Here is a 25,343-nt window from a genome sequence, read left to right as displayed (position 1 = left end):
ACTAGCCACGAAGCCTCCCACCAGCCAGACCTGGACCAATTAAGAAAATCTCAATCTGCCCAGCCGGGGATCGAACCCAGGACCTCCGTTTTGTAAATCCACCGCGCATACCACTGCGCCATGGAGGCCGTCAAATATATATAAATAAGAACCTAAATAGATTCCTAAATATTTTTTATCTACTGGGTATATTTAAAAACAATAACTTTTAAACATAATTTTAATACTTTAAAACATCACAACACAAGGACAAAAAACACAAACCTAAAGAAGAGTTCACACTGTAGGATTAAAAAAAACTCGTATTATATAACATTAAAAAAATGTAACCTAGATACTCATATTATATAGATGGTCTGAATTTAAATCGGAGCTCGGCAGTTGATTATGGGCCATAATATGTCATACACTTGACGACTGGCATGGGAACTAGCGAGGAAAGGAGGCAGAGAAGTAGAGTGGTTACTTGTGTTGCCGCATGTCATGCTCCTCGTCCTACCCACCGCTCCCCATTTTGTCGGCTTTTAAGCGCGAGTCAAAGGGCATGTGCGGAGCGGCGCAATTAACTGCGCGAGTAGAGCAGTGAGTGGGCAGAGAAGTCAACATCGCGGCAGCGCGAGTTCCATAGCAGCGCAAGAATTACAGTGGCCCGGTAACCTTACATTGCACGCCATTGACGATCAATTATTCTCACGTTTCTCCAGCACCCACGACAATAACTGATCGTGTATTGGTCACTGCGTGCATGACGGCTCGACTTATAAAACGTTTTCGCTGCAGAAACGTGAGAATAATTGACCGTCAATGGCTGACTTTAGAAGCAACGGATTTTTCAAAAAGCAGCTTAATTTAGATTTAATGTATTACTTAAATTCATTAAAATATTTATTTATCTTAGAAAACTCCTTAGCTCTAAACGGACGGAATGCATGGACACGGTATTATAATATTATGTGCTCAGGTTCTTAACAAAGGTAAGGACTATACGTACACATTGTACAGAAATGCAAATTCCTTTTCCTATCCAGGCTTGTAATGATTAGGGTAAGCATTGATTTAATGCAGAAATGAAGTGCACACCACTGGGTTATTATATTATGCTTTATAAATGTTACAAATTATAGCACAATTTAAGAGACTGATTTCGCAAAAATAAGAATTTTCGTTTTTAATTCATTTTAGTGTGTTATTCAAATAAAAAAATGTGAAACCAGTTCAAAATTAGTACCTATTGCACTTACAAAGTACATAGTTTTAAATATAGAAATCTATTGTTTAACATTTAAGTTTATTTTTGAACATTGAATTTTATCTTATCTAATATTCACTGAAAAATGCCTCTCCTAAAAATTCAATTATTTACTATCTATGACATCATACATGAAAATTATGTTCCAACTAAAATTACTCATATTTTTTCATGTGTCTGTCTATGCATGCACTAAATAATAGGTGTTATGAAAAATTGATTATAAAGATTTGGGTTACCACACAAAGAGAGACGATTTTCTTAGCATTCCATGGATTCACCGTGCGGGTGCCGGGTCCATTGCGTGGTAGAGAGAAAAACTCCGAGCAGAGTCCTGAACTTGTGACTACAGGATGTAGGGTTAAGGAATTACTTGACGAGCTTTTGAGGTCATACAGGTTACTTTTTAATCCAAAAAAAAACCATGTTTATGATATTGATTGACTGATTTTCATGCGGACGAAGTTGCGGGCGTCTGCTAGTCTTTATGTTGTCTATGGACTCTCTTGTCCAGTAAATTCACATATATTTGACAAAGACGGTAAAACTTTCATATTATGTACTTAGTTCCTCGCAACTATCAAAATTGTTAGTATGTACGCGCCCTTATCTTTATTTCAAGCTTTCTCAGAAATGCAATAAACTCATTCCTCTGATTTCAATCTACGAAATTATTTTATATATTCTACAAATCTTCTTTGTCGGACATAAAATATTCAAATTAAATTTTCCGGCATCCCGCTTATTTCCTCTCTGTTATTATGTATCTTCACACAAAGGTATAAATAAATTAATAAATAATATAATATTATTTATTAATTTATTAAGTTCTCAAAACATTGGCAAACTAGTTAAATAATATATTGTAGAAAATCTAATAATGTAGCCGAAGCTTAGTATTTAGTATAGGTCGCGTTCCAAAAAAAGAGAGAGGATGGATGCGTTTGTATTAATAAATTATAAGTTAATATTTTGTTTAATTAATTACAAAAAATAGATACTATTACTAAACTTAGATAAGTATCATGAATCAAGTTACATTTTAAAATTTTGATAACCTCCTGAAACTCGTGGTCTTAACATCTAGTTAAGACCACGAGTTTCAGGATGGAAAGTATTTTTATATCAAAAATACTTTCCATCATTAAACAAAATACAACACAAAACACCAATATATTCAGGTTTACTCAATGGACCTTCGTCTTATACGACCAATAACCAAGACTAACCAAGAATCCGAAGAATCCTTGTCAGCTTAAAAGAGATGCTTGAAATATGTATATATGCTTAGAAGCTACGATTCTGGTAGAGAGTCTGGTATTGTAGCTTTTAAGCAAATATCTAGATTACGCTTTTACAGATTACGGATATAAATCTTTATAACGCAGGTGTCCCTTACTAAAATTAAGTCACCTTAAGTTCTTGTAAACTAAGCCGACAATAGCACGCATGTTAATGTGTCGTGGAGATAATAATAATACATCTTAATGAAATATTTTATTGTTAATGGAAATAAATATTTAACAAAAATATACACTGATTACTAAATCTACGAAAACCAGACTTTGATGAAACTGCAAACACTACCGGACTAATGAAACAACGCATTCTAACACACACAAATTTGCGACTAATTAATTATTATTAAAAAAGAAAATGTTAACCGTTAAACATATTGGCTTTTCCTCTCTAAGTAAGCGAAAAGCTTGTGCTAAATTCAACGGTCAGGAATCGAACTTGAAACGTCTCAAATTTGGGCCCGATCTTAAGCGTATTAAAGGCTTTTTTAATGCAAACTATTCAATAATATTATATTCTTACGTATTTAATTAAATACAGTTTAATTTAACAATTTGCAATAATATCTTCAGTTCTCTTTTTGCGTGACACGGTCTAAAATTCTAAGTAAATGCTTTTGTGCTACGGTACATATTTTTATATAACACTTATAAGAAAATATTTTAATAGAATAATTTAATTATCGCCTGGGCTACTAAAACGACTAGCCCGATAGAGAGCAAACTATTCGCAGCTGACACTGGACTCGGTGGTACATAGTATTTAGTGAATAGATCGTCCCAGAAGACAACGGTTTCCTGATTGAGGTTCGTAGCCAATGATTCTTGGTAAATAGCTAAATTGGGGGTAGGTTCTCCACCGCTTATCAGAAGGGCGGATCCTCTTATATGAGTGAGTTGATCCCATGTAGCGCCGTTGTTTGCTCGGGAAGGGATTCTGAAAACATACGAAATATGAATTAGCTTTACAATAACTAGTTGACTCATATCAAATTTAATATAAACAATTTTAATTTCGCATAGTGCATGGAATAAGGTTCCGAAATATATCGATGTTAATCAATAAAAGTTAAGGATTTTTCATAAAACTTAATTTATAAATCATATAATTTTTAAATGTCAAAAACGCTGTCGTCCATATTGTGACGTCACAATGTTGATTGATGTCATACACGTCAAACTGATAGTTAACTAATATTTTTGTCAAACGCCCCGTTTGTAAGGGGTTTGTTATAGTGACGTCATGAAACAGTATGATTTTTTTTAACTACATTACACACACTGTCCCATAAACTATCATTAACATCAAGTAATTAGTCATTATCACGCTATGTAGCATTGGAGCAGCGTGGTGGATCTGAGCTCCATATTCTGGCAGGAGGCCTGGCACTGTACTAGGCCGTAAAATAGGCTGATAATGATGACAGAAGCTTATTGTTCCAGCAGGCTAATTCACTAACTTTGACGTATGTTATTTGACATATACGAAACTGAGATTCTATGTAACAGTCATCCCGTGACTACCGTTCGTGGATATCATACAGTAGGTGGATGACATTTCTCAGTTGATTTGATTTATATTTTAATAGGTTGTTAATACAGATCAAATTAGTGAATAGGCCAGTAGTTTAGCGGCAAGATGTTAATAACGGTAGACCGCGTCTAATTTGGGCGTAATTGTGTCATTACGTTCTCCCGAAACCATCACGAGATTCGCGGACGCATGTGTCCCATAAATGTAGTCAAATTACAGGAATAAAATACATTAATAATAATTCAATAGGTACTTTGATTACAAAGTATCGTTTAACGAAATAAAATTTAACGAGCGAACGAATCAGCCCGCCCGGTTCGAATGCGTCATGAATTTAGACAGTAATTTAAAATTGGAGGATTTCAATAGACGTAATAAGGTGCTGATAGACTTGATCATTCACTTGTAATGAACATTCGTGCAAATGTTACATCGCAGAAAAATACGAGAACATTTTAGCGAGCAATTCTATCGACTGTTCTGGCGAGCAGTCTAGCGAGCAGATTTTTGCCGAGCCAAGCTTCTGTCATAACCAATGAGTATAAATGCAGCTCATGCGACCGTCAAGTCTGACATCTTCATAAAGAATATCTTTGACGAGCATCGAATAGAGCGTTCGCTAGAATTCTCAAGATGTTCGTAGCAATATTTGGCTCAATATGCTTGGCTAGGCTCGTTGTTCAGTTCCACAAATATAAAAACGGCGAATGCTCTATGTTCTGTCACAAGTGAATGCTCAAGTCAATCAGCACCTTTATATATAAAATGAAAAGCTTACCCGGTGTATGCGAATGCCCTGACGCGTTCAGTCAGCGCTGCGGTCGCGTCATTATCGGCCGTTGTTAAATCGTAGTTGAAGACATAGTTTAGAATAGCTCCATGTCTGGCTCCATTCACAGGAATTTGAGGATACGCCCAATCAGAGTTCTGCGTACCCCTGAACGTGAACTTAAATAGCCACACATCATCAGAAGCCCGAGCTCTTTCGTGAGCTCCTCTCAGAACAGGGACAAGTATTAAAACGTCTCCGTGGTAATCCAGGTAATCATTGATAGTGTCCATAGAAACCGGCCTTTGATCAAAGTAAAACGCACTCACATTACGTGCTACTGCTGTTCGTATTTCAGCATTCTCGAAAGAGAGATCAACCGGTATAAAGTCAGTAAAGTTGACGTTCATCTTTTGAAGCCAGCCGTCGTAAGCGGCTTGGTGCGCGCGCAATGTCCCTTCCCTATCCACAAAGCCGGTCATGTAAGGAATCTTGCTGTAGTTTCCTGACCTCAAAATATTAATCGGGGCGTCTGCTAGGAATGTATCGCTAGCATTCAAGTCAGCGTTTTCAACACAAGGGGCGAAAAGTAGTGATGTATTGTAAGACACGAAGTCCGTAAGAATGGGTGAAAGCAAACTTATATCAGTAGATGCGAGCTTCTTCGCCAATTCTTCCCTCGAATTGTCTGTGTATCCTAATCTATCTCCAACTAGCTGAGCACTGCCTACAGGGTTGTATGATACGGCCCAAGGAGCCAACCCTGATCCACTTACTACTACGGCTTTGTGTGTTAAATTCTGAGATAAAGGTGACAAGGTTATCAAATCAACTAGTGCAGCTCCGGATCCATGACCAAATAGAACAACATTGTTAGGGTCTCCTCCAAATCCAGCAATGTTATCCTTAATCCATTTCAGACCTTGGATTATGTCTTTTAAACCCGCATTACCAGGGGCATCAGTTACACCAAGACAGAGGAAACCGAAGATCGATAAACGATAGTTAATTGAAACAACCACCAAATCTTGCTGTACTAAATTCTTGAAGGGATATAAATAATTGCCTGTTGATGTATATTCTTCTCCTTCGATCCATACAAATACCGGTTTGGGAGTTGTGAGATTTTTCGTATGGACGTTCAGTACCAGACAATCTTCTGTGCCGATCATTCCGCGGGAGCTTGGTTGGGCACATAGTATCGTGTTGTCGATGGCGTGGAATTCTCCAGGGTAAACTGGTGGCGGGGTAGGCGCCTGGAATAAAGAGAAAAAATCATGATTTACAAGATAACAGTCATTATTTAACATTGAGGACATATAGTCTATGTGTTCATTGACCATCCATTTTGAATTTGCTTTGCAATCCACGTTCTTACGTAGTAGATGCTCTTGGACGAGTACAAAACGATTTGATACCTCCTTTGCATTGCTAACATAATTATGGTATAATGTACCTGTATTCTTTGCACTGCTAAGATAATTATGGTATACTGTATCTGTATCCTTTGCATTGCTAAGATAATTACGGTATACTATTACTCTTTGTTTTAGCTACCCCCGCAGCATAAAAGTCAAGACTGAAACTTTCCAGGGAAACTCATACCAAAGTAGGCTGTATCTTCGCTTACTAGCTTCGTCTACTTATTTAGACATTCCCGCATTAGTAACTATCATAATTAGCACGACACACAGCCGTCGTTATGTATTGTTAATTTGTTTATCAGTCACAAAAAGCATCTAGATTAAAATGTTATAATTCTAATCCAAATGTCTGTCTCTAGTTTATGCAATACTTAACAGATATGAGTATTCTTGTTTGTTTTCATTAATCCGTTCTTTTCCTGCAACGCCCAAAGATATCGTTCAGTTATTTATCGCTACACAAGTGGATCAGCAAACAGCGGTGAGTCGCTATCAGAAAATGCTATCGGTCTTCGTTCCATTTAGTCATTGACCACGCACTATCTATTACAAGTATCTTGAAATTACGATAAAGCGTTACTTATGGCATGAAAATAATTGGAAGAACTTGAAGAATGTTAGTGTATCACATGATTGAGTTTTTATATCAATGTGTATTTAGCTCTGTATAATATTATAAAAAGGAAGGATTTAATTGTTTATGTGTTTGCATTAAATAGGCTCCGCAACTACTGAACCGATTACAATTATTTCACTGTTGGGAAGCTATACACTATCCCCGGATGTTATATTTTATCCCCTTTTTCCTAGGATATATATAATTTTATCATCATCTTACCCTTATCCCACTAAAGTGGGGTCGGAAAAATATGTCAATCTTTTCCATTCGTTACTATTACTCCTCAACTCATCATCCACTCCTTTTACACACATGTCCTCTTTCACACAATCCAACCATCTCTTCTTTGGCCTTCCTCTCCTCTTATGTCCTTCCACTTGCACATTCAACATTTTTCTAGTAATATGACTTTCCTCACTACGCATTACATGTCCATACCAAGCTAACCTTCTACTCCTCAATTTTTCTGTCACTGGCGCCACCTTCAGACTTCCTCTTATATATTCATTCCTTATTTTATCTATTCTTGTCACACCACACATCCATCTCAACATACGCATTTCGTTCACATGCATTCGTTTACCATCCCTTCATTCCCGTCCCTTCATTCTGACCCATACAGCACGACAGGTTTTACAACCGTTATGTATATTTTACCCTTAAGTCTAAGAGGCATTCGCAAAACCGGACAAGTTCAAGTTGAACTCGCCTCCAAGCATCTTTACCATTAAGGAACTCAATCAATTGTGTAGTAATCTCGACTAAGTAAACTATTTCTCTGACGTGAGAGAGGACGACTACTCTGTAATGAGCCATTTTTGGACTAATGATGGCAACGAAGTATTTGCTAATACATATTTTTGAATTTACATTTTATTTCTTTAGCATCAACAAGTATCTTTGAAGTAAGTTATAAAAGGAAACCTTTAAATATTGCAACCAAAAAAACCAAGAGCAATTTGGTTCAGTGGCAACTGTTGTTGAAATTGGAATCTTACATGTTGAACTTAAGGTTCAAAATTGAACGTGCGAGTTCATTTGAAACAGGTTTTGGAAAAATGCCACAGACTTTAATTTAACCGAATGGCGAACACTTTTGCGATAAAATTGCAAGTCATCGATCTTGAGAAATGGCATGTTTTAATTTGAATCTTATGTCTCTATGATTAAGAACTAAAATAGTTCCATTCAAATTCATTGTAAAATATTTACTTCAAATTGTTTGAGTTCTGAATTACTACTATCAAAAAGGTGGAAATTATCACCTACACAGGTTTTCAAGTGTATGTATGTTATGGCAATTTGTATAATTTAGGAATACGTTTTTCGTCTCAGATCAGTTACTTATGGACTTGTATCGCAATCATATTCAGCAACAAAATATTGTCTGTTGTTTTTTGAGGGGGACGAGGTAAACTCAGACATCGAAACTATTTAACACCAATAGATATATCCTGTGTCCTTACAATACACACAACTATAAATTTAAATCGTAATACACACACGTGTTACCAAAATGAAACATCGATTCTATAGACACAGTTAGATCGTGATCATATACTTTTGACACAGGGGTAACATCTAGCGAGGCAAGTCCTATGGTAATTGGTCTGAGGTTTTCATACTCGTTGCACCTGTACGTTGACTAATACCATTTTAGACGTTAAGTTGTCATCACTTAACAATAGGCAGAGTCAACCGTTAATTTGTCAATGAATCACACTACATCGTTAGGAATTGTAAAATTCGAATGAAGTGAACCTATCAAATTATTATTTTAAAGAAAAATCGCTTATAAATTATTAGTCCTCGATTCCGTAGAACAGACGTGCCGGGGCATGACGGCAGAGGCAAAACAGAGGTAAACGCTGCCTATGCGCCATCTCAGACGAATTATACATAGTATAGGGACCTGCCTCGCTAGGTGTTACCGCTCTAAGATCAAGAATCATCTATCTAACGCGTTTATAAAAACTGTTTCTGTATAATCGATGTTTTATTGTTGTAATCGTTTTCGTCGAGTAAGCTCGCTAAAAATGCCGGTTTGTGTAGTTAAATGGCATAAAAACGCACAACAACTTCTAGTTTACTGAAAGATTTGACGTTTAATTTGTATTCCTAAGTTAATTATATTCTAATTATTAGAAGCAAAATTATAGTTGCAATTATAAGCAATTTATACCATAATCAGAAAAATAGTTGAAGGTTGAGTATAATATAATACATATCATATGCTTTTGTTTGTAAAGAAAATACAAAACAAAATAATCTTTACGTCACTGCAAATAAAGTCTACATAAGCTTGTCACAATAGAACTCACTTGCATAATTTCATTCGTAACGCTCTTGGTAGTGACACCGTTTGTCAGCACTGAATCGGGACAGGACTTCAAGGCTGTTTGACTTTATTTTACACTAGAGGAAGCCAACGGCTTCGTTCGCATAAAATTATACTATGGGAATGGTTTTTCCGGCATAAAAACTAGCCTACGACTTCGTTCGCGTGAAAATCGATGTAAACTTTCAACCCATATTTCGCCCCCTTCTAATTATATTTTCGCATTTTTTATATATAATAAATAGTTCACTAATCATTTTACAAAACTATACTTCAAGATATGATCCATTTTTATAAAAAAAAAATCAATCCCTACTTTAACCCTTTAGGGGTAAAATGTTGGAAAATTTTTGAATGACATTGTTTTTAGTACACATACTTACCAATTTTTACAAATGTAACTTGAAAAATGAAAGACTTTCCACACAGAATGTGTTACTTCAAAGTCCAATTTATCTCTATATTAGAATTTCATACAAATTGGTTTAGCGCCTCAAATGGTAACAGACATGCAAACATACTTTCGCATTTATTTTGTTCGTTTTCGCTTAAATTTTGCATTTGTTTTAACTTTAGTTGACATTTAACCGCTTTCACAATTTCATCGAGTCGATTTTTTTTATTTTATCGAGTGTTATTAATATTTTTTATATTAATATTGACAGACTGAACAATCAGCTTCTCTTTCTCGTCGATCTTGATCACGTGACTTGTCGATAGCAAATGTCATTCCCATACATCTTTCTAGTTTTCTAAGCGTTAGCGATCGTAGAAAGAAAGTCGACGTGCCACTTGACTAGAGGGACTGGTCTTATCTGGATCTTTATCAAATATTAAGGGTTCTGTAAACCTGTGATTCATTATTACTTCGTTACATTTCCCGGTAATAAGTTACACATCGAGCTATAGACAGACAATCTTTGTCACACTCACTAAGCAGTACGTCAGTTATGACTGTACTGATTATATGTCTACGTTTGTTACTTTTTCAAGTACTTAGAAAACTTCAAAATATTATCTATACTACCTTTTTAGGGTTCTGTGCCCTAAGGATAAAATGGGACCTTATGACTAAGACCTCGCTGTCCGCCCGTCCGTCTCCAGCCTGTATCTCATAAACCGTGATAGAGAGATGAAATTTTCACAGGCGATGTATTTTTGTTGCCGCTTTATCAGCAAACTAATCAGAATAATATCATCATTATCAACCCATATTCGGCTCACTGCTGCGCTCGAGTTTCCTCTCAGATTGAGAGGAATGGTATACAGGTTTCCTCACGATGTTTTTCCTTCACCGTTTGAGACACGTGATATTTAATTTCTTAAAAATAATCGGTTGTCTGTAAAGTCGGTTTACTGATGATAGGTGAACGTGACAACGTCATAAAAAATACTGATGGAACGGTTGCCGTTTTCAAAAGAAAATGTTCGTTTTTCTAAAATACTGTTTAATAATCTTCATAGACCAGAATATACTTTATTTCTTATAAATAATGTGAGCAACCCTAAGCGTAGGAACGACGCATGACATCTTTTTGCGGATCGGCCGGTCCATCGAATTATAAGACGTTATCACGTCAAAAATAATAAAATAATAAATATTATTTAAGGGGCTTGGTCCAGGTGATTTTATTCGCCGTTGGTACCGAACCCTTCGACCCGAATCCGATTCGCACTTTAGAATAACTGGACTCTTTACTAAATAATTAAGAAATCCGAAATATTCATATCTAATGGTAACACTACACTCACGTGAGCCGGTGTTTTAATCACCTGTATAATCTTATATACCTACTTCATATAAAAGTACGAGTACTACACTCATTATACAACTATAGCACATACATACATACATTTATCGTGTTTTAAAGGCTCAGTAGCGCCACGGTAAACAGACCGAACTCATAACCAAGAGGTCATGGTTCGATCCCCGCCCGTTGGACTGTTGTCGTACCCTCTCTTAACACGGTATTTTTAAGTTGGAACGGAACAGGATTATTGGTCATTAAAAGTTGTGGCAAACATTCTTCACACTAATATTATAAAGGCGAAAGTGAACCATTTATATCAAGAAAACTTCAATCCCTTTAATAACCCTTTAGAGGCAGAATTTAAAAAAATCATATTATTTTAGTATTTTTCTGGTAGGTAATACACATACCAATTTATACAAATCTAACTTGAAAAATTAAGGACTTTTCATACAAATTTTCAACCTCTGTTTCAAACCCTTCGGATTTCATTTTCGCAACAAGAAGTATCATGTAACCTTCTACGTACTATGGTCTCAGTGTTCATTTCATTAATTCAGTAGTTTCAGCGTGATGCCCGGTCAAACTGACGGAACAAAAATACGGACAGACAGACAGACAAAAAATAACACATGTGTTTTTTATTAACACTATAGGGGGTGGGGAGTATTTACTTTGCTTAATTTTGATGACATAAGGAGGTAGGAGGGGTAGATGGTGATTACATCAGCTACAAACCTACACCACTACACCATCTCAGACCAATTACCATAGGACCTTTTAGGTCATTTTTGCTGGTGGGAGGCTTCGGCCGTGGCTAGTTACCACCCTACCGACAAAGACGTACCGCCAAGCGATTTAGCGGTACGATGTCGTGTAGAAACCGAAAGGAGTGTGGATTTCATCCTCCTTCTAACAAGTTAGCCCGCCTCCATCTTAAACTGCGTCATCACTTACCATCAGTTGAGACTGAAGTCAAGGGCTAACTTGTAAAGAATAAAAAAAAAGGACCTGCCTCACTAAACGTTACCCCTCTGTCGAAAGTATATATGATCACGATCTAACGTGTCTAAAATTACACGTGCTTGCATTACGATTTAAATTTATAGTTATGTGTAGTGTAAGTACACAGGTTATATTTATGTGTAAAGATAGCTTTTATGTGTAAAGCAGGGCCATTAGATAGCTGTAAACCTCTTTTTAAGCAATTGAGCATTCTTACACTGCCTTGTATGTACATGTTTGTATTTTTCTTTAGCGCCATCTAAAATATTTTCAACGAAGAGGTGAAGGCACTGTCAATAAGTCGGTCAGACACGGTAACAAGTTGGTGCTATCAAAAGTATGTACTGGTAGCTATATGAAAAGTGTATACTGTATGGCTGTAAAAATATTTAATAAATTACCAGATGACATTCAAAAATTAAGCTTACCCCATTTTAAAATAAAATTAAATAAATGGCTTATTGATAAGGGCTACTACGACAATATGGAATATTTGACTTAATTTTTAATGACTTTTTTTCTTCATTTAATTTGGTAATTATGACTATTTGTGTTATTTTTATTTTGTAATTTTATTTAATTTAATTTAGTAATGGTGACTGATTGTATTTATATTTTTCTTAATTTTATTTCACTGTTTGTATTTTTTGTTTTTCATCATGTACAATTTGCACACTGTTAATTTAGTTGAATGTTGTAAAGAACAATAATTCTTGCAAATAAACGATATTATTATTATTATTATTATTATTGGTGTTAAATATTTTCGATGTGTGAATTGGTCTAAGTACACCATTGATTCTTCTCTTGACCTTGATTGTATCAAATTAGACGTACCCATCTTAGACTGAATCGTTACGTCATTGAAGGCGAGATCGCGACCAAGTACTAACTTGATAAGCCATCTAATTGTTCTGCACTTAAATGATTGCTAAGTAAAGTTATGTAAAAGTTACAAGAAACAACTTACTATTGAACATTTTGAAAAACCCCCAAATGTCATGAAATTATTAATTACACTTACACTCTAGATCAAGTCATTAATACTCTCTTTCAGTGATTCAGCTCACTGTTGAGCACAAGTCTCCTCACATTCTGACAGCGGTTCGGCTAATAGTCCACCACGTTAGCCCAATGCGGATTGGCAGACTTCACACACGAAGATAATTAAGAAAATTCTCATGTATGCAGGTTTCCTTACGATGTTTTCCTTCACCGTTTGACACAGATGATATTTATTTTCTTAAAATGCACATAAATGTAAAGTTATAAGTGCACGCCCGGACCGGATTCGAACCTACGCCGTCCGGAATTGGAGGCAGAGGCTTTTATCCACTGGGCACCACATATGACGGCCTCCGTGGCGCAGTGGTACGCGCGGTGGATTTACAAGACGGAGGTCCTGGGTTCGATCCCCGGCTGGGCAGATTGAGATTTTACCACCCTACCGGCAAAAGACGTACCGCCAAGCGATTTAGCGTTCCGGTACGATGCCGTGTAGAAACCGAAAGGGGTGTGGATTTTCATCCTCCTCCTTGACAAGTTAGCCCGCTTCCATCTTAGACTGCATCATCACTTACCATCAGGTGAGATTGTAGTCAAGGGCTAACTTGTAAAGAATAAAAAAAAAAAAAATGAATATAAAATTAAACTAATGACTCGGCCTAATGAAGGTTAAAAGACTTAACTTAACCTTAAGCCTTGGAAAACCGGTAGGTATGGCTGAAGCCAGGGCATGCATTCTAAAAACCCTACTACTCGTCTTATCACCTGGCAAGCAAAGATAAAGCTGATTGATATAGATAACTTCGCCCCAAATTTGGGACTAATAAAATCGAGTGCGAAATCCGATAAAAAAAGTACCGCCATGTTTATTTCAGCCGCTAGACAGCATTGCTGTATTGTGATTCCACTATTTTACATTCGCCGATGAATCTTTCTCCAATAACACGTCTTATTCGAATTTGAACTTTAGTGTTATGAAAGTAGAGACTCGCCCGCCAAATTTTAAAAATATCCGAGTAAATTCCGAAAATTATAGTGCAAATATTGGAATAACTGAGTTTAATAGCTATAGTTTATGTAGTAATGTATTCATAAACAAAAAATAATGTAAAAAAAAATATGAAAACGCATGTTTTTTTAATTTGTTTAAATTATTTTTAAATTCGGTGGGTGATTTCAGTCTCAACTTTCATGTCAAAATTAAAATGTCTCTAACAACGAAGTTACCATGGAAACTAACAATGTCACATCGCTGTTACTTTACAGAAAGCAGGGGCTGAAGGATAAGTGTTCCCGTTAAGGTTATAGACACTTGAACATGAACATCAACTGAAGAATATTGTGATTAAGGATATACTTTAACAATACGCATCACTAACTAGCCCCAAAGTAAGCATACAGAGTAGCTTGTGTTATGGGTACTAAGATAGTTGATATTATAATATTCATATACATTTATATATATGAATATTATAATAGCCCTGCGGTTATACCTGCGTAGTTCCCTTTTCCGTGGGAATCCGATGATTAAATATAGCCTTGGACGTTCAGTGAAAATGTAGCTTTCAAATGGTGAAAGAATTTTCAAAATCGATTAAGTAAATCAAGAGATTACCCCTACAAACACACAAAATTTACCAGTTAATAATACAAGCAGACGCCGCGCGGTTTCACCCGCGTGGTTCCCGTTCCCGTAGGAATACGGGAATAAAATATTGCCTATAGCACTCGGGGAAAGTATAGGTTTCCAACAGTGAAAGGATCTTTCAAATCGGTTCAGTAGTTTCAGAGCCAATCAAACATTCAAATCTTTCCTCGTCATAAGATTAGTATAGACGCCCGGCGGATTCACTCGCGTAATTCCCGTTTCCTTGGGAATACGGGAATAAAATATTGCCTATGACACTTATAAATAACATGGCTTTCTAGTGTTAAAAGAATTTTCAAAATCGGATCAGTAGATCTAAAGATTACACCTTAGGTACATTACCACAAACTTTATCACTTTATAATATTAGATAAGTATTGAATGAAGTGTATTACATTACATTACATTTGTTTACCTACCTACCCGTAAAAATTTGGCAGTGCTTTTCCATCTGTAGGGTATGTATGGTTAAGGGTGAAGTTGTAAGCAAATGAGGCTTATCACCTAAGCCTGAAGTTTACGGTTAAATGTTATTTGCTTGCAATACTTATAGGTTTTCCACTTAACATAAAGTATGTCACACAGATACGAGCATAACCTATACTACAGCCTTTCTTGATGAGTACTGTTTACCAACAAACAAATTAAAAAAGAGGGTATAAATCGCTAGTCATTTCACACCTAATATTACGTCATCAACCCATATTCGGCTCACTGCTGAGCTCGAGTCTCCTCTCAGAATGAGAGGGGTTAGGCCAATAGTCCACCACGCTGGCCCAATGCGGATTGGCAGACTTCACACACGCAGAGAATTAAGATAATTCTCTGGTATGCAGGTTTCCTCACGATGTTTTCCTTCACCGATTGAGACACGTGATATTTAATTTCTTAAAAATGCACACAACTGAAAAGTTGGAGGTGCATGCCCCGACCGGATTCGAACCCACACCCTCCGGAATCAGAGGCAGAGGTCATATCCACTGGGTTATCACGGCTCAATATATATGCTGCCACCTAATATTAATTATAATTAACTTGTTCTTCAATTAATGAAAATAAATTTGATTAATAAGCTTAGAACAATTAGATGTGGTTAATATATTTATTATAACATTTTATAAACAAACTTTACACGATTTAAAATAAATAAGTTATGAAATGACATGCGTTTTCTACCTTCATTTCTAATTTTTTTTTATTTATTCTTTACTAGTTAGCCTTTGACTACAATCTCACCTGATGGTAAGTTATGATGCAGTCTAAGATGGAAGCGGGCTAACTTGTTAGGAGGAGGATGAAAATCCACACCCCTTTCGGTTTCTACACGGCATCGTACCGGAACGCTAAATCGCTTGGCTGTACGTCTTTGCCGGTAGGGTGGTAACTAGCCACGGCCGAAGCCTCCCACCAGCCAGACCTGGACAAATTAAGAAAATCTCAATCTACCCAGCCAGGGATCGAACCCAGGACCTCCGTCTTGTAAATCCACTGCGCATACCACTGCGCCACGGCAGTCAAAAACAGTAAAAAGTTGGTAAACAGTATTCATCACGATTGGCTGTAGTATAGTGTCTCGCGCTAGCGGCTGCAAAACTTATCCTATATAAATGGTAAGCCATTTTGTTCCTTGAAAAAGTATTAAAAAAAAAACAAACATTACCTTGAATCTGTTCACACCAGACGTGCTACCACCATAATGCAACCCATAGAAGGCCAAATAATCACCATCTTGCACCCGTTGTCCCACCACAACACCCTGTGTAGTGTTCACCCTGGGCCCGTCTTGCGCGTACGCAAGCGCACACACACACAACAACAACCACATAGTGTACGCACACATACTCAGAGCACAATGCACGTGCGTGCCGTACGACTAATCGGCGCGGAATGAAATGACCGGTGTTTGCTTTGCTGCGCTGCTATGTTATCGCGTCAATATCTATGATGTCATCATTTTATTGTCCAGAGAGTTGTGAAAGTGTAAGAATTGGCAGTGTTTTAGTTTTATCATCATCATTATCAACCTATTTAACGGCCCACTAACTCTTATGGGAGAGGGGATATAGCTAAGACTCACCACTCTGGTTCAATGCGGGTTGGCGGGATTAGGGTGATAATGATAATGTCAATAAACCAGGATGGCATAACATACTTTCCTAGGAAGGAAAAAAAATAAATTTATTGAAATATATAGGTGTAACATCACCTATGTATTTCAATAAATTCCCGACTCTGGGCTGAAAAGTTCAATTGAAAATTATTTAAAAGAAAAAAAAAGCCGAGTATCTCATATCCTAACTCAGTACCTCGTGATCTGGATCCTCATAAGCTAACCACTGGACCAAGTTCAGCAGGTGCATTCTGTAAAGTTGCAGCGATGTGACATCGCTCATTTCCATAGCTACTTTCTTGTTAACTGCCATTTAATTTGTGGCATACCATAGATAGATAAAGTTCAAATTCTAATAAAACTTGTTAGCGAATATTACAACGACGAGTATTAAATAAGTGGAATAACAAACACCCCATTTCTAAAATATAATTTTGTTATTTTGACTTTATATGGAAAGAGGGTAGGTAGCCTCTGCTTTTTAAATAGGCTGACGATGATAATGATAACTATAGTGCTGTCGGGCGGTAGTCGAACCCCAAACTCTCAGATTTGATTCGCTTGACCGTAGAGCTACCGAAGCTTTCATCATCATCATCATATCAGCCGATGGACGTCCACTGCAGGACATAGGCCTTTTGTAGGGACTTCCAAACATCACGATCAGCAACTCGCTTGATGCCGTCAGTCCTCCTGGGGTGTCGACTAACACTGCGCTTTCTAGTGCGACGTCGGCATTCCAGCACCTTGGGACCCCAACGTCCATCGGCTCTTCGAACTATGTGCCCCGCCCATTGCCACTTCGGCTTTGCGACGTTGAGCTATGTCGGTGACTTAAATATACCGAAGCATTAAATATGTATAAAACTACAAACGAAATATTAATTCTAAAAACTAAAAACTAAAACAAATAGATTACCCCTTTAGATTCACGATACTATCGTTAGATAATGGGTTAGTCGGAATGAATTCTAATACACTCTGGCCTTGGCCTTGAAGTAAAAATAAAATAGGTTGGATCCATGTGGGATGGGCAAGCTTTTTTATTTGCTTGGCAGAACTCCGATATTTTATGTGCAGAAATTGATTGAATTTATGAATAAAACAAATCAACGAAATATTTGTTTAGCGTATCTGAAAAATTCAGATATCCTTTGTGGGGTTGTTCGAAGAATCCAAATTGGAAAACAAATTGAAATAACAATATTAATAAAGCGGAAGTGTTTGTTTGTTCATCGCAAATCTCTGGAACGAATTAAAACGTCCTTTTTGTATCGAATAGTCCATTTATTGAGGAAGGCTAAAGGTTATATAAATAAGATCACGCTACGACAAATAGTAGCGAAGCACCAATGAAAAATATCGCAAAAACGGAAAAAAAATGTCTCTTTTGAGAGTTTTGTGTGCGTTTTAAAAAAAGTAAAAAAAAATAAAACAAAATAATGATCAAATACGCATTTATGGTGCGCGCGCGCGGCTTAGACTTATGTGTAAAATAGAAGTCTATTCTATATTTATTATAATCTATGTGTAATCTATGGTCCAATATTTTCATGGTGACTCAAATAACGTAATGCACTTCTGTTTTCTTTACGATATTATCGTAGGGTTGTTCTTGTTTTTTCAATACATTAGGTACCTAAATATCGATTTGAATATAAGTAAAAATTTCATAATTAATTGCAATTCTTTAGTTTGAGCATCATTCTATATGTAGGTCTGACATCGGTAGATGCACGCACAAAATCGTATATCTAATATAATATAAAATTCTCATGTCGCGTTTGTTCCCATACTCCTTTGAAACGGCTTGACCGATTCTTATGAAATTTTAAAAGCATACCCAGTAAGTTAGAGACTCGTATCTATTTTTCAAACCCTTAACCTTAGGGGTAGGGTAGGGATAGAGTAGGTGTAGGGTGGGAGTAGGGTAGGTGTATGATTGTAGTAGAATAGGATAGGGGTATAAAAGCGATGCTTGACCGGGTCCGCGGGTAGGATTATAATTCTTTCTTTCCAGCTAAGGAGTAAGCTAAGAAATGCAATAAATTCATTCTTTGATTTTATTTTAAGATAATAATTCAATAAATCCTACAGAAATATCTTTTATTTGTCGGAAATAGAATATTTAAATAAAAAATTTCGGGTTTCCGGCTTATTGCTTCTTTGTTATTTAATAAAAAAAAGTATAAAGAAATAAGAAAATATTAAAGCTTTAGCAAAAATCGTTTTTCTACCTTATTTCCTTAAACTTGCAAGAGTATTTAGACATCCTGACACAAAATCCATTCTTACTGGGGGTCTACCTAATTAAAACTATCTCCTTGACAAAGTGCATTTTGTACTTCAAGTATTTTTGATATTTCATGATCTTTTGCTTTTACACATACATTAAGATTGGCTAACTAATTAACTAAATAAGTAATATAATATACATAGAGTACCAAAATCAATTATTAGAGGCAAATGTCTATAATTAGGTATAGGTCGCGCTCCTAATAAAGAACGAGAGGATGAGTGCATTTGTATTTATAAACTAAAAACCAAGATAATAACTTTATTTAATAAATTGAAAAACTTAGTCCAAACTTAGATTAAAGAACAAGTCCAGTAAGTTAAACATTTAGACTCCAAAAAAATCCAATATATTCGGATTTGCTTAATGGATCTTTTATCATAAATATTAACTAAGATACATCTCGACTATGTCAGCTTAAAAATACTTCAGCATAATCAATATAATATACAGTTTAAGTATATTATATAGTATACAATACAGTATAAGTTAATTAACTACAATATCACAGACACTCACAACAAACTTATAAAACCTCCACATATGGATAAACACAGTTGTCATTTAGTGAAATTAACCGACTCATCAATAGGCCGGCATTGACATACATGAGCTTTGCAAGAATAATATAAATATAATGATATAATCTTTATCGTTAAAATTTACAAACAAAATCAAAAAGTACAGCGATAACTATAAATCTACGAAAACCAGACTATGATGGCTCTACACAGCAATCAGCTGGCCTATTTCCTATTTTGGTCTTTATTATCAACCCATCAAAATAAAAAACAAATCAATACACAAAATATCATCCACTTAATATGATACAAATTTCAAATGTCATCCGGTGCCTATGGTGGATATCATATAGCATGTAGATGACACTTTCTCAATTGACTTGTCCACTTCGATAGGTTGATAATAAAGACCGAAAAAATAGTGAATAGGCCAGCTGTACAGGTCTATCTAACAACGCATTCCAACGCTCGCAAATTACATTTCCGGTTAACTTTTAATGATAAAAGGGTAATAATTTAGCCGTGTAGTTAAACATGACTAATCCACCTTTTCCAACTAAGCGAAAAGCTCGTGCTAGGATTTGGCACGACAATAATAAGCAGGAATCGAACTCAAGACCTCTCACAACACACGGTCGTTAACCGTGGATTTAAGCCTTATAATCCAACTAGTAATATTGTGCACGTATTTAATGAAATTCAATTTAACAATTTGCAATAATATATTTAGTTCTCTTTTTGTATGACATGGCTTACAACAATAAATAAATGCTTTTGTGCTAAGTTGTAGACACAAATTCAAATATATTAATAGAACGATTTTAGCAGTACCTGGGCGATTAAAACGACTAGCCCGAAAGAGAGCAAACTATTGGCGGCTGATACTGGACTCGGTGGAACATAGTATTTGGTGAAAAGGTCGTCCCAAAAGACAGCGGTTTCTTGATTGAGGTTTATAGTACTTGCTTCTTCGTAAATAGGCACATTCGTGGAGGGTTCGCCACCGCCTATTAAAAGTGCTGACCTTCTAGTAGGGGTTTGTTGCTCCCATAATACTTCCTTATCGCTTGGTCTGTTTGGGATTCTGGAAGGAAAAGAAATAGAAATGGGTCAATGTGAATATTTTCCATAATTTATTTCTTACTAGCGGACGTCCGCAACTTCGTTCGCGTGGAATTGAGTTTTTCACAAATCCCACGGGACAGAGAAAGCGACATTGTTTTATACTATGTAATGATTCCTAATAAATGACAGATGAGGGTATATATCTTAAGTCGAATCTCGTACTAAGAATAGTATTTAACCATCACGCGATTAACGTGTTCCAAAAACGTAGTCAAAATACAGAACGAAAAATATTACTGATACCTAATTCTATACTCTGTTGATTACACAGTATTCATATGGTCTAACGAAATATAATCTAACGAACGAAAAAATCTGCCTGCTCGTTTCGAACGCTTAATGAATTTAGGACGTAGTTTGAAACTGAAGTACTCAAATTGACGTAGATGATAAAGTAAAAATATTTAAAAAGCTTACCCGGTGTATGCGAATGCCCTGAAGCGTTCCGTTAATGCTACGGTCGCTGTAGAATCGACAGGCTTTAAATCGTAATTGAAGACAAAGTTTAGAATAGCTCCGTGTCTGGCTCCATCCAAAGGAATTTCAGGATACTCCCAATCAGAGTTCTGCGTTCCCCTGTACGTGAACTTAAATAGCCACACATCTTCCGAAGTCCGAGCTCTTTCGTGAGCTCCTCTTAGAACAGGGACAAGTATTAAAACGTCTCCGTGATAATTCAGGTACTCCTCGATAGTGTTCATAGAAATCGGCTTTTGGTCAAAGTAAAAGGCGCTCACATTCCGTGATACCGCTTCTTTTATTTCATCAGTTTCGAAAGAGAGATCAACCGGTATAAAGTCAGTAAATGTTTTGTTCATCTTATGAAGCCAGCCGTTAAAAACTTGGCGTGTGCGCAATGTTCCTTCCCTATCCACGAAGCCAGTCATGTAAGGAATCTTATTGTAGTTTCCTGACTTTAAAATACTAATCGGAGTGTTTGCTAGGAATGTGTCGCTAGGATTCAAATCAGCATTTTCAACACATGGGGCGAATAGCAGCGATGTATCGTAAGACTCGAAGTCCCTAAGAATTGGTGAGAGTAATCTAATGTCAGTAGATGCGAGCTTCTTCGCCAAGTCTTTCCTCGAAGTATCTGGATGTCCTAATCTATCTCCAACTCGTTGAGCACTGCCTACTGGGTTGTATGATACGGCCCAGGGAGACAATCCTGACCCACTTATAACTATGGCTTTATGTGTTAAATTCGTAGACATGGGTGACAAGGTTATCAAATCTACCAGCGCAGCTCCGGATCCATGGCCAAATAGAACAACATTGTTAGGGTCTCCTCCGAATCCAGCTATGTTTTCCTTAATCCATTTTAGACCTTGGATTATGTCTTTCAAACCAGCGTTACCAGGGGCATCAGTTACACCAAGACAGAGGAATCCGAAGATCGATAAACGGTAGTTCATCGAAACAACCACCAGATCTTGCTCTACTAGATTTTTGAAGGGATAAAAATTGCCTGTTGATGCATATTCTTCTCCGTCGATCCATACAATTACTGGTTTAGGTGTTGCGAGATTTTTTGTATGGATGTTCAGTACCAGACAATCTTCAGTGCCGATGATTCCACTGGAGCTTGGTTGGGCACACAGTGTTGTATTGTTGACGGCGTAGAAATCTCCAGAGTAAATAGGTGGCGGGGTAGGCGCCTGGAAAAAGAGAGAAAATCATTATTTAGATTATTTTCATTAAATAGTTTACAATACCTATACGATTATATGAAAAGTCTTCTATGCGCATATGAATTTAAATTTTCCTTTGAAATAAATACTGTGTTGTTTTTACGATATATACAATAGGCTTTGTTTTATTGAAATCTGATGTATAGAAAAAAGTTATGTGATAAAAACCGAATACCACGTGCTGGTTGCAAGACGTCTGTTAGTAGAAGTATTTTGTTACTCTAACCACAGCATAGCAATAATGATATTAGGTAAAGCACAGAATAAAAGTTCAGAATTATACATAACACAATAAACCATTTTTCATAATTAAGTGAACTAAATTATACTTATAAAGTACATATTTATTTGTTTACAATTGAATACCATAGCTTTTTGAAAGCTCAACTAAATGGCGCTGCATGTATTTTAAAACGATTTGTTTATTTTTGCTTCTAATATTCCATAGTAATTTGTTTTTAATTTAATAATTTTTAACCGACTTCAAAAAAAGGAGGAGGAGGAGGACTTAAAAAAGATATGAATATTTTTTTGGTCTGGCCAGGTAAAACGGATTTATTGATTTGCTTTCGATTCGGTATATTGTTTTTGCTTAACGTCTTTCTTATATACTTATATTATATTAAACCTATAATCTGGTTTGTATCATTTATTTCCATATATAATATTTTAAAGGAAAAATTTGTATTTTTGTGTGTAACGAAACCTACAGAACCGATTTTAAAAAATCTTTCAATAATAGAGAGAGCTACTGGGGAGTAACATAGGCTTTATTTTATTCCGTATTCCCTCAGGAATTGAAACTAAGCGGGTGAGAGTTTCTGCGAGTTTCTAATATTTTTTTTTTTCTTGTACGGCCAATCTGCGATCAGTCTCAGATCATTGATCTAATGTTAATGAAGAAGTAATCTTGAACCTACCTTGAATCTGTTTTCGCCGCTCGTATCGCCACCGTAATGTATGCCAAAGAAGGCCAAATAATCACCATCTTGCACCCGTTGCCCCACCACAACACCCTGTGTAGTGTTCACTCTAAGCTCCTCCTGTGCGTACGCAAGCGCACACACACACAAGAACAACCACACTGTGTACGCACACATTTTCAGAGCGCTAATGACCAGTGTGTGCTTTGTAGTGGTTATATACTTTTTGATCGATGTGTGTTGTTTTGTCGAGTATAGGTAGCTGCTATGTTATCGCCAATATCTATGATGACATTACTAAATTAATCAGATAAAAATATTATATTAAAAATAGCCTAAGTGTTAATCCTTGGTGTGATTTATCTCCATATCAATCCATTCGGTTCAGTATTTTAGCGTGATAGAAAATCATATATCCATACAATATTTTACGTATTTAATATCAGTGGGATTTATTTACTGTGTTAAGAAATGTATTTATTTATATATTAATATTATTTTAGAAAATACATATTTAAATTAAGCCTAACCAAAATGCATCACAAACCACAGTTGGCTTTACTGTACACTGGCTATTATAATTATTAATTATACAATTATAGCGGACGCCCGCGACTTCGTCCGCGTGGAAGTTAGTTTTTCACAAATCCCTCGGGAACCATGATTTTTTCCGGGATAAAAAGCCTGTGTTAAACCATGCTATAATATATCTCAATACCAAATTTCAGCTAATTTATAATAATCGATGCAATAGTCGAGGCGTGAAAGAGTGACAAACATTCATCAAAATCATCAGTTTTCGCAAATCTCGGGAAACCATGGATGTTTTCGGGGTAGTCTATGTGTTGCAGCCAGAGTAAAATCTATTTCCATTCCAAATCGCTTCAGTAGTAGCGGCGTTAAAGAGTAACAAACATCCAAACTTCCATACAAACTTTCGCGTTTAAAATATAAAAAAAAAAACAAAAAAGAGAAAAAAGAGAAAAATAAAAACAAAAAAATTTGCGGGTAGTACAACAAACAACATAATTATGTGTGAGTGTGCCGCTGCTGCGACGCTATACAGGCTGTCCCAAAAATTATTCCTTTAATTTTCGCCTAATTATACTGAATAGTCCAATTGACGGTAAAAACCCCAAACTCTCAGATTTGAGTCTCGCTACCACGGAGACTAAAAATTTTGTAGATATGTAATTGTAAATACAGTCTCTATACTCGTACCTATAACAAACTCTCACTATTCTCTATACCAAATTTCTTCCAAAGCTTTTTAGCGGCTTAACCGTGAAAACATAACAGACAGACTTACTTTGGATTCGTAATATTAACTGATAAAAAAGAAATTTATTTTTAGTCTAATTGAAAAATTTGTATTTTTTAAACAAATAAAATTTTAATAAAAAAAATTCAACCGACTTCCAACTCAAAAATTAACCTAAACTAAAAAGCAAAAAATAAATCTTACCTATGTGCTACCTTCTGATCAGTTTGAAGGCGGTGCCAAGCCAGTGATGTTTTAATTCAAGCCGTTTAAATTACACAATTTCTGTGGTTCTTTCAGAAACGGCTTTAATTAAAACATGACACTGGATTGGCACCGCCTTCAAAGTGATCAGAAGGTAGCACATAGGTAAGATTTATTTTTTGCTTTTTAGTTTAGGTTAATTTTTGAGTTGGAAGTCGGTTGAATTTTTTTTATTAAAATTTTTATTTTTTAATTTTTAGTGTTAGCACACCTACTGAGTGTGGACAAAAAATAATGAGCAATTAGTTGAAACGTTATTTTCTTATGATAAGTATCTAAGTCCTACAATCCCAATTTTAAAAATACTACCTTAACTCATATACAAAATTTCACTCCCCCTTTATCCACACGTAATAATATTCAGAAAAACGTGAAAGGTGACTGTCCTCCGTCTTCATCACCAGACCCCCTATGCAGTCACAATCCATATGGGTGGAAAGTTCTCATCAATATAAAATTTATCAAGTCCAAACACAAGGTAGCTACTGTGAACCGTCGAGGAGTTCCCTTAA

The 25,343-nt window shown here is 36.0% G+C and overlaps 3 protein-coding genes across 3 annotated transcripts in view; 1 reads left to right on the top strand and 2 right to left on the bottom strand.

The window, feature by feature from the left end:
* LOC112047143 (transient receptor potential cation channel trpm) overlaps positions 1-25,343 on the top strand; it is a gene marked incomplete in the record, with an annotated part of 316,213 nt that overhangs the window by 89,434 nt on the left and 201,436 nt on the right.
* Positions 2,732-16,536, bottom strand: LOC112042937 (esterase FE4). The gene is made up of 3 exons (XM_024078161.2): positions 16,301-16,536; positions 4,860-6,106; positions 2,732-3,484 (listed from the first exon to the last, which is right to left on the bottom strand). The coding sequence occupies exons 1-3, from the start codon at positions 16,478-16,480 to the stop codon at positions 3,211-3,213; spliced, it is 1,701 nt and encodes a 566-aa protein (XP_023933929.2). The 5' UTR covers positions 16,481-16,536; the 3' UTR covers positions 2,732-3,210.
* LOC112042952 (venom carboxylesterase-6-like) lies at positions 18,301-23,682 on the bottom strand. Its single transcript, XM_024078181.2, has 3 exons — positions 23,304-23,682; positions 21,110-22,350; positions 18,301-20,651 (listed from the first exon to the last, which is right to left on the bottom strand). The coding sequence occupies exons 1-3, from the start codon at positions 23,481-23,483 to the stop codon at positions 20,375-20,377; spliced, it is 1,698 nt and encodes a 565-aa protein (XP_023933949.2). The 5' UTR covers positions 23,484-23,682; the 3' UTR covers positions 18,301-20,374.

The sequence above is a fragment of the Bicyclus anynana genome, chromosome 20, assembly GCF_947172395.1.
Source record: "Bicyclus anynana chromosome 20, ilBicAnyn1.1, whole genome shotgun sequence".
NCBI lineage: Eukaryota > Metazoa > Arthropoda > Insecta > Lepidoptera > Nymphalidae > Bicyclus > Bicyclus anynana.
This window is presented reverse-complemented; position numbering and strand designations above follow the sequence as displayed.